We start from the raw sequence: 15344 nt of genomic DNA, 5'->3' as shown, positions 1-15344 counted from the left end.
TGGTACCAAGAATATGCATATTCCTCCTAAAACTGCTTATAACACAACTCTGTGTTATTGAGATTCTAGCAACGACCGTGTTGAATCAACTTATTTAGGACAAGCCAAGCATGGGGGAGACATGACTTTGAAAATTAGGGTAATTCAAATGATAAATTCTTAACCTCAATGATGCTCTCTGAGCTCCTAGTGTTAATCCTCAGATAAAAGGGAAACACCTGGTTAGTCTTTAGTTAGTTGTCTAGAGGGTTGTTGTGGTGACAGTGTTACTGCCACACCGGCAGTCATGAGTCATGACCACAGTCAAATTCCACGTGACTTGGGCCTCGAAGTGCTTGAGGCTTCATTACAGACCCGGATTCGATCCCAGGCTGTGTCGCAGCCGGCCGCGACCGGGAGACTCACGAGGCGGCACACAACTGGCCCAGCGTCGTCCGGGTTAGGGGAGGGTTTGGCCGGCCAGGATGTCCTATTCCCATCTCTCTCTAGCGACCCCCTTGTGACGGGCTGGGCACATGCACAGGGATTTCGGTGGCCAGTTGTAGGTGTTTCCTCCAACACATTGGTGTGGCTGATTTAGAGAGCAGTGTGTCAAGAAGCAGTGCGGCTTGGCAGGGTCGTGTTTCTGCTCTCGGCCTTCTCCTTTGTAACTACCAATTGGATATCACAACATTTTGGAGAAAAAGGGGTAAAAAGTCAAGGTAGTGGTTTGGTACTCAGGGCTCTACTCTCTACTGTCCCTCTAACCACTCTGACATCGATGCAAAAGCTATGGAAAATCACATCGAACAATTATCAAAACAGTATCATGCTTTTAAAACTCAGTTAGGCTACATTTTGTTTTTGGACCTCACTGTGATTATCAAACTGAAGAAAATAGTTCAACAACTGGTTGAAACTGAGCGAACGACATGATCGTTGTGGATGTTTCAAAGCCAAACACGACTAAATGGACGACGCTTTCTAAGGTGATGATTAATTCAAAGCGTTCAAGACGTTGCATTTAGAACCGGATGCATATTAGAGCTTTAGGCCTCTATGAGCCCAAGCCCACTTATTTTGCCTTCATTAAAATAATGATTGTGCCGTTACGCAATACAGTGTCTTCGGAAAGTATTCAGACCCCTTTTCCAACATTTTGTTACGTTACAGCCTTATTCTAAAATGGATTACTAAAAATAATAATAATCCTCAATCTACACACAATACCCCATAATGACACAGCAAAACCAGTTTGTTTTAGATCTTTTTACCAAGTTATTAAAAATAATATACCTTATTTATGTACGTTTTCAGACCATTTTGCTATGAAACTTGAAATTGAGCTCAGGTGCATCCTGTTTCCATTGATCATCCTTGAGATGTTTCTACAACTTTGATTGGAACAGTTAATTTTTTTTTATTTAGTTCGTTTTAGAATAAGGCTGTAAAAAGTGGTCTGAATACTTTCCCAAATGAACTGTATATGTCCATTCTCTAATAGCCTACTGCATATTACACATGGAGGGAAAACCGTGTAAAACAAACTGGTTACCTTATGCTGCACTCAAAACATTCTATCCATAAGTCTGGGAGAGAACATATAGGCCTTGGCGACGCTGTTGGTTCATTGATTGTGCAGGGCGGCTTACAGAGTTAGCCTACAATAATTAGATTTTGAATAGCCTAGTCTGACTACCTTCAGCTATACAGAATATCTCACCTCTGTGCGTTTCCATCTCTTGCCTTCATTCCTTTCTCGAGCGTGCAGAGAGCGGGCCTGTCAGCAGTCTAGTTATGTTTCGTTGTGAAAACATGTTACTATTGATGCTCCCGAACAGATTTCTGTTGGTTTCCCATATTCAAGCACTGGATGGCTTCAGGAACATGGTTGGAGAGCCCTTGGCATACAGATTTTGCGCGGTGTATCACTTGTCACGCAGCGAGAGGCTGCCTGCTCCTCAGTGGTCGACGCGTGAAGTGAAATAAGTGTTCTTTATATAAGCCCAGATATGTCTATATGCAATCCTGTGTTGAAAGCAGAGTTTTGATGGTTGCTACTAAAAAGAGGATCCCGGCTGCTACTCTATTTATTTCTCTGCTTCTCCGCTATAAAACCAGAGTATCCAACTGCGTGAAAGCAGCCTCCATTTGCTATTCCAGTACATACAGGTGGCATATATATTTTTTCCCCCTGCCCCGTTTCTGCCCATTTGATAATATGGATTTTCTAAATTGAAACAAATGTTACATATTAATAAAGACAATATTACATTTGCGAATAGTCTCTTGGGTGAAAATATGATCACTTGAGAGAACAGTGTTCGCCGCCTGAGTCCAGGAATGGAGAGCAAGCTTTTTTTGTCAATAGCCCATTGTTGCAACATGCAGCCCATTGTTGCAGCATGCAGCCCATACGGGATAGGTTTTGGTTTCTAAAACATTCTAAGGTTTGCAGAGGTTGACCGATTTTTATGATTTTTCAACGCCAATACCGATTATTGGAGAACCCAAAAAAGACTGTCGGCTTTAAAATAAAATGTATATATCAATTACAACTATACCGAATGATCACTTTTTTTATTTTAACTTAATATATCAATAAAATCTATTTAGTCTCATAAATAATGAAATATGTTCAATTTGGTTTAAATAATGCAAAAACAAAGTGTTGGAGGAGAAAGTAAAAGTGCAATATGTGCCATGTAAAAAGGCTAACATTTAAGTTCCTTGCTCTGAACATGTGAAAGCTGGTGGTTCAATATTCCCAGTTCTTCAATATTCCCAGTTAATAAGTTTTAGGTTGTAGTTATTATAGGAATTATGACGCGTTGACTATTTCTCCCTCTACCATTTATATTTCATATACGTTTGACTATTGGATGTTCTAGGAGGCACGTTAGTATTGCCAGCCTAATCTCAGGAGTTGAAAGGCTTGAATTCATAAACAGCGCTGTGAAGCAAGCATTGCTAAGAGCTGCTGGCAAACGCAGTAAAGTTTGAATGAATGCTTACGAGCCTGCTGCTGCCTACCACCGCTCAGACAGACTGCTCTATCAAATCATAGACTTAATTATAATATAATAAACACAGAAATACGAGCCTTTGATCATTTAATATGGTCAAATCCGGAAACTATCATTTAGAGAAATGTTTATTCCTTCAGTGAAATACGGATCTGTTATGTATTTTATCGAGCGGGTGGCAACACCAAGTCAAAATATTGCTGTTACATTGAAGGTTGTGCAATGTTATGTCATAATTATGTAAAATTCTGGCGAATTAGTTCACAGTACGCAACGAGCCAGGCGGCTCAAACTGCTGCATATACCCTGACTCTGCTTGCACTGAACGCAAGAGAAGTGAGACAATTTCCCGAGTTAATATTGCCTGCTAACATGAATTTATTTTAACTAAATATGCAGGTTTAAAAATATATATACTTCTGTGTATTGATTTTAAGAAAGGCTTTGATGTTTATGATTAAGTATGATTGTGCTTTTTCCGCAAATGCGCTTTTTGTTAAATCATCGCCCGTTTGGCGGAGTTGAAGTCGGCTGTGATTCAATGATAAATTAACAGGCACCGCATTGATTATATGCTACGCAGGACAAGCTAGTTAACTAAACATGGTTGGTGATATTACTAGGTTAACTAGTGATTGTGAATATTTTTTATAAGATAAGTTTAATGCTAGCTAGCAACTTACCTTGGCTCCTTGCAGCCACAAGGTCCTTTTGATGCTGCATTCGCGTAACAGGTGGTCGGCCCGCCGTAACAGGTGGTCGGCCCGCCGTAACAGGTGGTCGGCCCGCCGTAACAGGTGGTCGTGGATTGCAATGTAATCGGCCATAATCCGTGTCCAAAAAAGGCCTATTAACAATTTCTGAACTTGAAATCGGCCATGCCGATCAACCTCTAGTTTGTATCATTCATAGCTCAATCTAGCGTATAGTACCCGTTTTCAAATGAACACTTTTTTATGGTCAACATAGGCACTTCATATGCGCACTCACTCCGGGAATAGGGACGAATATCATCATGTTTCTTTAGACGTGCCTAAAATACGTGGATTTATTGTGTTGGACTTTTATGTAGGTTTCCAAAGGCGTGCAGAAATGGCTTGTGTGCATGGAGGCCTGGAGATGCTAAATGTGTTTTATGTTAATGAATGGTCAATTACCATGAGACCGGCAGTCATTTCCGAGACGATAACCGTCTGACACAATTTGGTGACCGCCGCAGCCCTAAGTTACCTACGATTGGATCACTCCTTGTTCATCTTTCAAATACCCACGTGGGTTTGAATGCTCCTGAAAACCAATCATTAGATGCGAGAGGTGGGACTTGCAGTGCGTCAAGCGTCTCAAATGGAACCAAGTTCTGTTTTTTACCGCGAGGCTACGTTGTTGACGCGCACGAGTGGTGTGGATGAAATGTTTGAATAACATTTGTGTACATTTTAGTTTACAACGCTCGTGCACGCAACACAGCGGGGATCGTTTGGGTGTAACCACGTCCACCTGTTACCTGCCTTCACTCGCTGTCTGTGTGGTTTGTCAGGCCGAGACGGACCGTGAGCGGTTCCTGAATGATCTGCGGCGAGACGTTCAGAAGCCGATGGGCTTCGATGCTGTCATGAGGGTCCGAACCAGCACAGGTAAGTGTCTTGCTCTCTCTCACTTGCTCTCTCTCGCTCACACTGTCTCACACACTCACAATTGTTCTATTATTTGGGGGGGGTGGGGGGGGCTAGATCAGCTGTAACCTAACCTTTTCCACAGTTGTTAATGGGTCTGAATACTTTCTGAAGGCACTGTGTGTGTACACACAGTTTGTTTTTCTTTATGTTCCCCTAAACCTACAACCCTTCCCCTAATTGGAGTAAACTAATGGACAGCACTTAGGCTTCAACATCCAGTTTATCCATACTATATGATTATGGACACAATGTAATAGTTATCTTTTTTTTATCCTTCAACTACCCTCAACCCCTCCCATCGCTGAAGAACATCTCGTTTTGATTTCTATTTGCAATATATTTTTTACTGTGCTGTTTCATAAATGTTCTGAACCTATATACATTTTACGAACCCAGTAGATTTTACATTAGTTAGCTTGTTTTTAGCCCCACCCTTCAACTCCTCCCATATTTCTGAACACCATCCAGTTTTGATTTCTATTTGCCAAATATTTTTCAACTGTACTGTGATGTTTCACAAAAGTAATTTTAATTTAAAGAAACATTTTTGCTAGAAGTATTATTGATCGATTGACTATGACTTTTCAAATCACCCAGCAGTGCTATTTACAGAGTTGGCTCCATATAAATGTTGCAATTCTTCAGCCATTTCTGAACCTGTGACCAAAAAAGAAGCTACATATGGACAGTACCTAAACAAATGATCTAAGGATTCTCTTCGCAGCAAGATCTGCAGAGCTGGGAAGATTGTAATTCCCCATATATGTAACATTCTGTTGGTTGCAAGAATTTTGTTTAATTTGAAAAATGCTGTTTTTTTAAATCTGGTGTTTTGTGTATCAGCTCATAAACCATGTGTCATGGAATTGGAACGTCAAATCTCTTCAACTATTTTGCGATCTATATGGCACAGCTATCCAATTTTTGGGTCCTTAAATGAAACTGGTATACTTTTGTATTTATTTTTAAACCATTTTGGTCTTTAATGCAGGGCTGACAGATAAGTTCCTTATGTTTTTACCCTTTCCTCTTCCATTTTTGCAGTAATGCTGCAATTAGTTGGTAGTAATTTTGGATGGAGCAGACATTTCTATATATTTGTGTTTGTAACGGTTTTCATGTGGTGAAGGAGAGTCGGACCAAACTGCAGCGTGTAGATTGCGATCCATGTTTAATAAAACAACAAAACACAAACTCAACAAAACAATAAACGTAATGAAAACCGAAACAGCCTAAACTGGTGCAAACTAACACAGAATAAGGACATCAAGACACTCAGGACAATCACCCACCACACAACCAAAGAATATGGCTGTCAAAATATGGTTCCCAATCAGAGACAACAATAAACACCTGCCTCTGAGAACCACTGGCCTGACCAAATAAATGAAGATAAACACAAAATACTTCGACCAGGGCGTGACAGTGTTAGCTGCATGTGATAACTCCACCAGTCCTATTTATGATATAATTTACAAAGATTATATATTTTTGTAAAAATAAGAATTTTTTATTTTATTATTGTCAATTAGTATGTTTTGAGTTTAACCATAATATATGTATTATTTGATGGACTAAACTGAAAATAGCTGTATTGGAGATTATTTCATTTTCAAATAACCGAATGTGAGAGGTTGTAATCTGAATAAAGGGGAGAAAGGCCATTCTTGAACAAGGAGTTAGACATTGTTACTAATCTGCTAGAGAACCAGTTTGGTTTAAGTATACCTTCTGTATGACTGGCACCTTTAGTGAGAGGTCTAATGCTTTAATATTTAAGCATTTCTGCCCTCTGAATTCATATTCATTATATTAATGGTCCAGTTTTAATTTGATCTACCTTGCCGTTCCAAATAAAATTGTGATCCAATATATAATATAGTACACTGTCATAATTTGGTTATAACCCAGAGGTTAGAAACAGTATCATGATGTTGTGGAGGGATCCAAATTGTGGATTTAAAAGAGAACTTGAATCATCAGCCTACAATGACAACTTTTTTTGTTTTTAATAGCTAACATTTCGATGGCCATAATAAATAGATATGCCGACTCGTGGAAAACCTTGCACTACTCTTCTTGACAGTTTAATACGTCCTGGGATTAGCCCTTATTTACTATTTTACACCTAGGCTAATTATACATAACTTTAACCCTTTCTCCAAAACTTAAATATACCAGGTATTTATATATAAATTCCAGTCGTAGTTTATCAAAAGCCTTTTCAAAGTCCCCTATGAATACCAGGCCTGGTTTCCCAGATGTTTCATAATGTCCTATTGTTTCCAGTACTTGTCTTATATTATCTCCAATGTATCGTCCATGTAAAAAAAAAGAACTGTCTGATTAGAATAAATAATATCCGACAATGCCCTTTTTTAAATTATATGCGGTTTGCCAGAATTTTTTGCATCACAGCTAGGGGTGTGGCGGTTACAATTCCGTCCGCCGTGGAGTGTCTAGCAAGTAACTGTTGGTGTCAAGGTAATTGACTGTTAATTAACACACATTTAACATCTCCTGGCTTCCACGCACAGCCTACAAGCCACTCATGCAGACCTTTTGGAACATCTACATTTAAAAAGTGTAATAAATCCATGTAATATAAGCCTACACCATCACAATATATCCAGTATATATTACAGACAGGTCTAAAGAAACATGATTGGAAGAAAATGTAGTCTATTTCAGAAGAACAGAATAGCATACTCTGAGTTGTTAGGCACTGATCTGGTTATGTCATATGGCTGTGGACTACACTAGTTCATTTAGCAGACAATATTTGCTTAGAATTCTGTGGCTTTCTTTTATAGTAGGAAGGATACAGTTGAACAAAGCTGAGTAACATAGAAAGGATATTTTCTCCAAACGATGTGGAGTGCGTACATGCGGCTATTCTGTGTTGAGCGTTAACAAATGAATAGTTCTTTGTATATCCTTAATTTAGTTCATGTAGCGCTGCTTTGTTTTTTTTGCGCCGGCTGTACACACATCAGTCACTCATTCACCATTTGACAAGCACTTGATAATGCCTCGAATTTCACGGCGGCATCCCCTTTGTGGCTGCAATGCACCCTAAAAAAAATCCATACCTTTTGCGTTGTGCCCTTCTCAATGCGCTCCGAATCACCTCTCACTCATATGGCTATCCGTCACGTGATCGGGTCTTTCTCACAGGCTACAAGTGAAGACCGACACATCGGGGACTCAACTGCACGCTTCCTGATCTAATTCCGAGGTGCATATTGAAGATATTGGAAGAACTGTCCACATTTTCTTTTCGTGAGACAACCTGATGAGTAGGCCTAACGAACAACATGTCAATCTACTGTCCCCCATAGTACAAAAGTCGACATTCTATGCGAGAAATAAATATTCCAAACATAGTCTGGAACCGTTGTGGGTTGCAATAGAGGCCAAATTAATACAACCACTAGAATCAAAACCTTTGTTATGCAATGTGGCTGATGCAACAGATCAGAACATTTAGCTTAAAATGTTGATAAACTATTAGGCTATTTCTTCACATTATAAGTGCTGCAATGCACACGTGGTAGTAGGCTATAACCCATTATCTAAAGCAATTATCCATGTGATGCTTTTATTATAAAGGGGGAAAAATGCATGTCGTCTATGCACTTAAATAGCAAATGGAGGAAGCTTTTCCATTTGTTCATTTTCATGCCAGACAGATAGGATATACTCCTGTTGTAAAAGAAGCAATGTGCTTATTATTAGGAATATATATATATATATATTAGTAGGCCTAGCCTATAGAAAACTGATGGGATCCTCACTCTGTTTTCTCTCACAATTGCATATGAGCTCTTGGGCTCTCAGTAAGTGTTTGATTAGATTTTGCATTGATGTCAGTGACTAAAGGTGCAATGGAGCGCTAGCTTGTTTTGGTAGGCTACTAATGACCAGCATCAGCACTTGGAGAAGCTTAATTACCGTGACTAAACTGTCACATGGAATTTGACTACCTTCAACACTCGTGACCGCCGGTGTGGCGGTAGTACTGTCACCGTGACAACCTTAGTCACAACACTGAAGTGAAAGGGGCCTCCAAGTCTTTATATTTACCACCTGGTTCCTGTTCCAGTAATGATGAAATCAGACCTTGTTGAGTGTCTGATAACCACTCTAATAAAAATAGTAGATTAAAACATGCTTACAACGGTCCCCTGAGTACATCAACAAAGGATTGGTATACCTCCACTGGTATGCCATCCAGCCCCAGACTTAAAGGCTTTAAATGCATCAAGAAGCTCCTCCTCTGTAATTTGGCCTTCGCATGAGTCTTTCCGTACATTTTACATTCTTAATAGAAGAAGCAAAATCGATAACAGTTGAACTTTGTTTAGTGGAGATGGAGGAGACTGAGAAGAACCATATGCTTCAAGTACTTTGCTTCCTCTTTCAAAATATTGTTTGGTGAACTACGTTTAATGAAATACTTTTTGGTGGCATTTCTATGACGAGGATAGCTCATTCTGTGTCTCTCTGGACCCATTTTGTATTTTGTCGTCTGTCTGTGGACTCACTCTTCACGTAGTGGTGTTTATTTACTGCCGTCGTAACGTCCTCTCCTCCACCAGGTATCAGAGCGACAGATTTCTTTGGTTCGTTCTTCATGAGCAACACGACAGACGTGGAGCTGGCAGGCCTGGACTGTGACAAGACTGTCACCGTGGAATTCCGCCACGACGACAAGCTCAGCGAGGACACCGGCGCGCTCATGCAGTGTGCGGTGTTGTACACCAGCTGTAGTGGTCAGCGGCGTCTGCGGGTCCACAACATGGCGGTCAACTGCTGCTCCCAGCTCGCCGACCTCTACCGGAACTGTGAGACGGACACAATCATCAACTTCTTCTCCAAGTACGGTCAGTATCACACGCTCACTATCTGTCTAAACAGCTGTGAAATTGTGTAGGATGTTTCCAGGTTGTTACTAAGAGAAATAATGTATAAAGATCAGCAGGGGTCTAATCACTGAACACCTACATCTACTTTAGGTGTGAGATACTGTAGATTTGATTGATACCAGTAGGATTCAAACCAACTTAAGGTCTTTACGTCTGGAAATGGAAACCAATGGTCCTTTTCTCTCTGTGTCTGTGTGTAGCGTACCGTAGCATATTGAACACCCCCACCAAGACAGTGAGAGACACCATGGTGAACCAGTGTGCCCAGATTCTGGCCTGCTACCGCAAGAACTGTGCCAGCCCCTCGTCTGCCGGACAGGTCGGTCACTCGCGCGCGCACACACACACCCAATTGGACAAGTCAGTGACACACACCCCATACACATTCCCCCCCGACACCATTCAGACACTGTCACATACATACACAAAAACTATACATTCACCTTATTGCCACCCACACACTGCAGTCAGTCTCTCACACAAATCAACACCCCAAAAATGTACACACTCAATCACTTCCCCTCTCTCCTTTTGTAGCTGATCCTACCAGAGTGTATGAAGCTGCTGCCGGTCTATCTGAACTGTGTGTTGAAGAGTGACGTGCTGCAGCCGGGAGCTGACATCTCATTGGACGACAGAGCCTACCTGAGACAGCTGCTCAGCTGTATGGACGTATCAGAGAGCCACATCTTCTTCTATCCCCGCCTACTGCCCCTGGTGAGAGGCCCTGCTCTCCAACTCGCTCTCTTTCTGTCTCTCGAATTCACTTCAATCAGCCTCATTTGGCATGACAAGGCACCATCTTACTTTGCTGAAGCAAACATGTAAGAACACATTACATCAATGTGAAATCAGTGTTAAATCGTGTGTTAATCAAGTACCTTTCCATCTCAGGTGAAGTTGGATGGAGGGTCGTTGCCAATGGCAGTGCGTAACTCAGAGGAGCGCCTGTCGAAGGGCGGAGTCTACCTCCTGGAGACAGGGCTCCACCTCTTCCTGTGGGTGGGAGCCAATGCTCAGCAGGAGCTGCTTAGCAACATCTTTGGAACGCCCACCTTCAGCCAGATAGACCCCAACATGGTGAGACACACACACACAGACTTCAACCTCTTACAAATCATTGTCTTGATTTGAAGTGTGTGGGTGTGTTGCTATCTCCTAAATGTGTGTGTTGTGTTCCAGACGAGTCTGCCGGAGCTGGACAACCCGTTCTCCCAGAGACTCCGAGAGATCATCGACTCCTTCAGGTCACAACGGTCACGATACATGAAGGTCAGACTCCACTACCTCTATTTCTCTGTCTCTCTCTTCTTTCTTCCTTCTGTATCTTTCCATCTCGATTTCTGTTTTGTCAGGGAACAATACTGCGAACAAAACAGTCACGTTGCAACCGTTTGACTTGGCAGTGCAACACACATTTTTAATTGGCACGCGTTACACCTTTTGTGAGACGAACTACCACATGGACACACCATGCGTGTGTTTGTTTGGATAAAGCTGTCTATTTAATGCATGACAACTGAAATCTTTTAACTAATTTCTACCAGCATGTCATCGGTACAACTAGAGGCAAAAAAACCTCTAGGTCACCTTTACTCTACACACAGAGATGCATATAAAGCTCTCCCTCCATTTGGCAAATCTGACCATAACTCTATCCTCCTGATTCCTGCTTACAAGCAAAAACTCAAAGGAAATACCAGCGACGCGGAGTGATCAAATAGGCAACGTGTCAATACAGGACTAAGTTCGAATCGTACTACACCGGCTCTGATGCTCGACGGAGGTGGCAGGGCTTGCAAACTATCACAGATTACAAAGGGAAAACCATCTTGCGAGCTGCCCAGTGACGTGAGCCTAACAAACAAGCTAAATGCCCTTTTTATGCTCGCTTCAAGGCAAGCAACAACGACCCATGTATGAGAGCTCCAGCTGTTCCGGACGACTGTGTGATCACGCTCTCTGTAGCCATGAAATGTTTTGAAAGGCTGGCCATCCCTTACATCAACAGCATCATCCCAGACACCTGAGACCCAGTCCAGTTCACGAACCACCGATGACGCAATGTCTATTACACTCCACACTGCCCTTTTCCACCTGGACAAATGGAACACCTACGTGAGAATGCCTACTCAGCGTTCAACACTGTAGTGCCCTCCAAGCTCAGGGCCCTGGGACTGACCACCTCCCTCTGCAACTGGATCCTGTACTTCCTGACGGGTCGCCCTCAGGTGGTGACGGTAGGCAACAACACATCTGCCACGCTGACCCTCAACACGGGGGCCTTTCAGGGTTGTGTGCTTAGTCTCCTCCTGTACTCCCTGTTCACCCATGACTGTGTGGCCGCGCACGACTCCAACACCATTAAGTTTGCCAACATTCACGACGGTGGGAGGCCTGATTGACGATGATGAGACAGCCTATAAGGAGGTAGTCAGAACACACCAACACCATCGTGAAGAGGGCACAACAATGCCGCTTCCCCCTCAGGAGGCTGAGAAGATTTGGCATGGGCCCTCAGATCCTCAAACAGTTCTACAGCTGCACCATTGAGAGCATCTTGACTGGCTGCATCACCGCTTGGTATGGCAGCTGCTTGGCATCTGACCTCAAGGCGCTGCAGAGGAGGGTGTGTAAGGTCCTGTACATCACTCGGGCCGAGTCTGGGACCAATTGCTCCTGAACAGCTTCTACCCCCCCAAATCAGAAGACTGTTGAACAGTTCATCAAATGGCTACCTTTTTATTTTGCACCGACTATGCACACTCACTAAACTAGACCCACACACACGCTACGCTGACCCTCCATCACACACGCTACGCTGACCCTCCATCACACACAGGCTACGCTGACCCTCCATCACACACAGGCTACGCTGACCCTCCATCACACACAGGCTACGCTGACCCTCCATCACACACAGGCTACGCTGACCCTCCATCACACACAGGCTACGCTGACCCTCCATCACACACACAGGCTACGCTGACCCTCCATCACACACACAGGCTACGCTGACCCTCCATCACACACACGCTACGCTGACCCTCCATCACACACACGCTACGCTGACCCTCCATCACACACAGGCTACGCTGACCCTCCATCACACACAGGCTACGCTGACCCTCCATCACACACAGGCTACGCTGACCCTCCATCACACACACGCTACGCTGACCCTCCATCACACACACGCTACGCTGACCCTCCATATCACACACAGGCTACGCTGACCCTCCATCACACACAGGCTACGCTGACCCTCCATCACACACAGGCTACGCTGACCCTCCATCACACACAGGCTACGCTGACCCTCCATCACACACAGGCTACGCTGACCCTCCATCACACACACAGGCTACGCTGACCCTCCATCACACACACGCTACGCTGACACACACGTGCACATTTTTCTTTTTAACCTTGCATTGTTGGGAAAGGGATCATAAGTAAGCATTTCACTGTGAAGTCTACACCTGTCCTGTGCATGTGACAAATAAATTAGATTTAGATTGTATTTAGTCAGGCAATGGTCGCATTATGCAGATTAAAATGACGAGTGGCAATGCATAATGCTCTTGGTAAAAGTCCTATTAAAACCAGCATTATTCTTAGTAGGGACGCATGCAATTTGAGTTGTATTTTTTCTGTAGGCTATTACAACATTTAAAAAATAAAATGTAGGACCTTTTTTAAATTACAAATCAATGAATGAAATGTATTTATAAAGCCCTTCTCCACATCATCAGTTGTCACAATTAAGTGCTTGAAAAAGTCCTGAAGTCCTTGAATTTGACTTGCCAATGTCTGTATGAACCCTGTATAGGCTACTTGCCCAAGCTCCGCAAATGAAAAATAAAATCACAGGCTATTCTCTTTCCTGTAAGATCTTTAAAAAATGTATTCTGGCCAGTAACTTTGTTGGCACTGGCCCGGGTGTATCACTAGTAAATTTGAATCAATGTTAGGCCCCACTCGCACACGCAGGGCTCATGTCTACTACGTTGTGAAGCCGTTAGCGATGCTAATGATAGCCTGACCGTTTTCGGGTAGATGGAAAAAGCACTTAAAAGGTAACTACAAAGTAGCCTATGCATCCCTGGCAGATTCAGGATGATTTGCATCATTCAGTCACCGTTTGTTTTGACATCGCCACAAGTGCCCTACAGAAACATCACGTCATTGAATTAAAGGGTAACTACAATGAAATGGATATATTTCTCAATTTCCACAGACCTAAAAAATTGTCCCCTGGTGTGGCTAAGCATTGTTGTGGACTTAGAACGTCCAGTTTTGTTGTTTTTTCTATTAAAGTGAGATTTGAAAGTGAGAACATGAAGAAAAAAGAGGACTATCAGTCCTCCTCCCGAGTTTAATTCTTTATTCGAAGTATTGTTTTTTTTCTGACCTCTAGAGGATTTTGCAGAAAAGAACACAATGGCAATAACGCAATACATTTGGCACTTTATTTTACGCCTCTCTTCTTTGCTGTTACAGTAAATCTATCCAAATCAATGTAAGAACACAAGTTAAAAGATGATAGCCGGGTTCTGGAAGGAATGCAGGCACATTATGGGCGACAGGCTCATTGTCATCAATCGTCATTATCGACTAAATCATGTGCTTCTGCATTGCTTGCTCTTTGGGGTTTTAGACTGGGTTTCTGTATAAGCACTTTGTGACATCTGCTGCTGTAAAAAGGGCTTTATAAATGAATTTGATGTGCGTGTGCCACCAACTAGAAAAATTGGAGATCCCTGGTTGTAGTACAGAAGCATAAGGTGTGTGTGTGTTAACATCTCTTTCTCTCTCCACACGTGTCTGTAGTTGATGGTGGTGAAGCAGGAGGACAAGGCGGAGCTAATCTTTAAGCACTTCCTGTGTGAGGACAAGAGCACCAGCGGAGGAGCTTCCTATGTCGACTTCCTGTGTCACATGCACAAGGAGATCCGCCAGCTACTCAGCTAGGGCCCTGATTTCTGACCCCTTCAAACCGGACCCCGGCACCTCTCACCCCCCCCCCCCGATGCGCTTTATCTTTTATTTACCTAATAAACTTAACCCCTCCCCCTCTGTCAGCGAGAGGCTGGAGACGTATACACAGCCTCGTGGCAGATTCCGTGTGTTTGTCCTCATACGACTCTACTATTCCAAACGTCAGGCTCTAAAACAGCTGGAGCTGATCCACTGGCCAATGGAAGTGTGTGTGTGTGTGTGTGTGTGTGTGTGTGTGTGTGTGTGTGTGTGTGTGTGTGTGTGTGTGTGTGTGTGTGTGTGTGTGTGTGTGTGTGTGTGTGTGTGTGTGTGTGTGTGTGTGTGTGTGTGTGTGTGTGTGTGTGTGTGTGTGTGTGTGTGTGTGTGTGTGTGTATTTTGTGAGTGTGTTTGTGAGGGAGAGAGTTGCTGTTGATTGTAGTAGGTGTTCTGTCTAACACTAGCACTGAAAGGCTGTTGTGGGTGTACCGGCCGCTGGTAGAAACTCTTTTTGTATGATTCAGACCCAGTAGAGCTGAAGATGACAAACTATACATGACATGAAATAAATGTGTTTTTTTTCCATCTCTATAATTATTTTTCTATTTGTCTTATTCTCTCTCCCTCAGACATGACCGTGTGTGTGTGTGTGTGTGTGTGTGTGTGTGTGTGTGTGTGTGTGTGCTGACTTACAAACACTACTGAGGCAATAGGAGAGTGGGAAGAGTATATAGAGATAATCTGTGATTGAGGTGAA

General features: G+C 42.9%; 1 protein-coding gene across 1 annotated transcript in view; it reads left to right on the top strand.

Annotated features, from left to right (window-relative positions):
- The window catches only part of LOC124040058 (protein transport protein Sec24C-like), a 32678-nt gene extending 17767 nt beyond the window's left edge, over positions 1-14911 (top strand). Inside the window, 7 exon segments of the mRNA XM_046356831.1 lie at positions 4543-4639; positions 9283-9567; positions 9810-9928; positions 10147-10326; positions 10504-10689; positions 10792-10881; positions 14443-14911. Of these exon segments, the coding sequence (XP_046212787.1) occupies positions 4543-4639; positions 9283-9567; positions 9810-9928; positions 10147-10326; positions 10504-10689; positions 10792-10881; positions 14443-14583 (1098 nt within the window). The 3' untranslated portion in view covers positions 14584-14911.
- The last annotated feature ends 433 nt before the right edge of the window (positions 14912-15344 follow it).

Source organism: Oncorhynchus gorbuscha, linkage group LG07, assembly GCF_021184085.1.
Source record: "Oncorhynchus gorbuscha isolate QuinsamMale2020 ecotype Even-year linkage group LG07, OgorEven_v1.0, whole genome shotgun sequence".
Taxonomy (NCBI): Eukaryota; Metazoa; Chordata; class Actinopteri; order Salmoniformes; family Salmonidae; genus Oncorhynchus; species Oncorhynchus gorbuscha.
The sequence above is the reverse complement of the archived record's forward strand: the minus strand, read 5'-3'. Positions and strand labels throughout refer to the sequence as shown.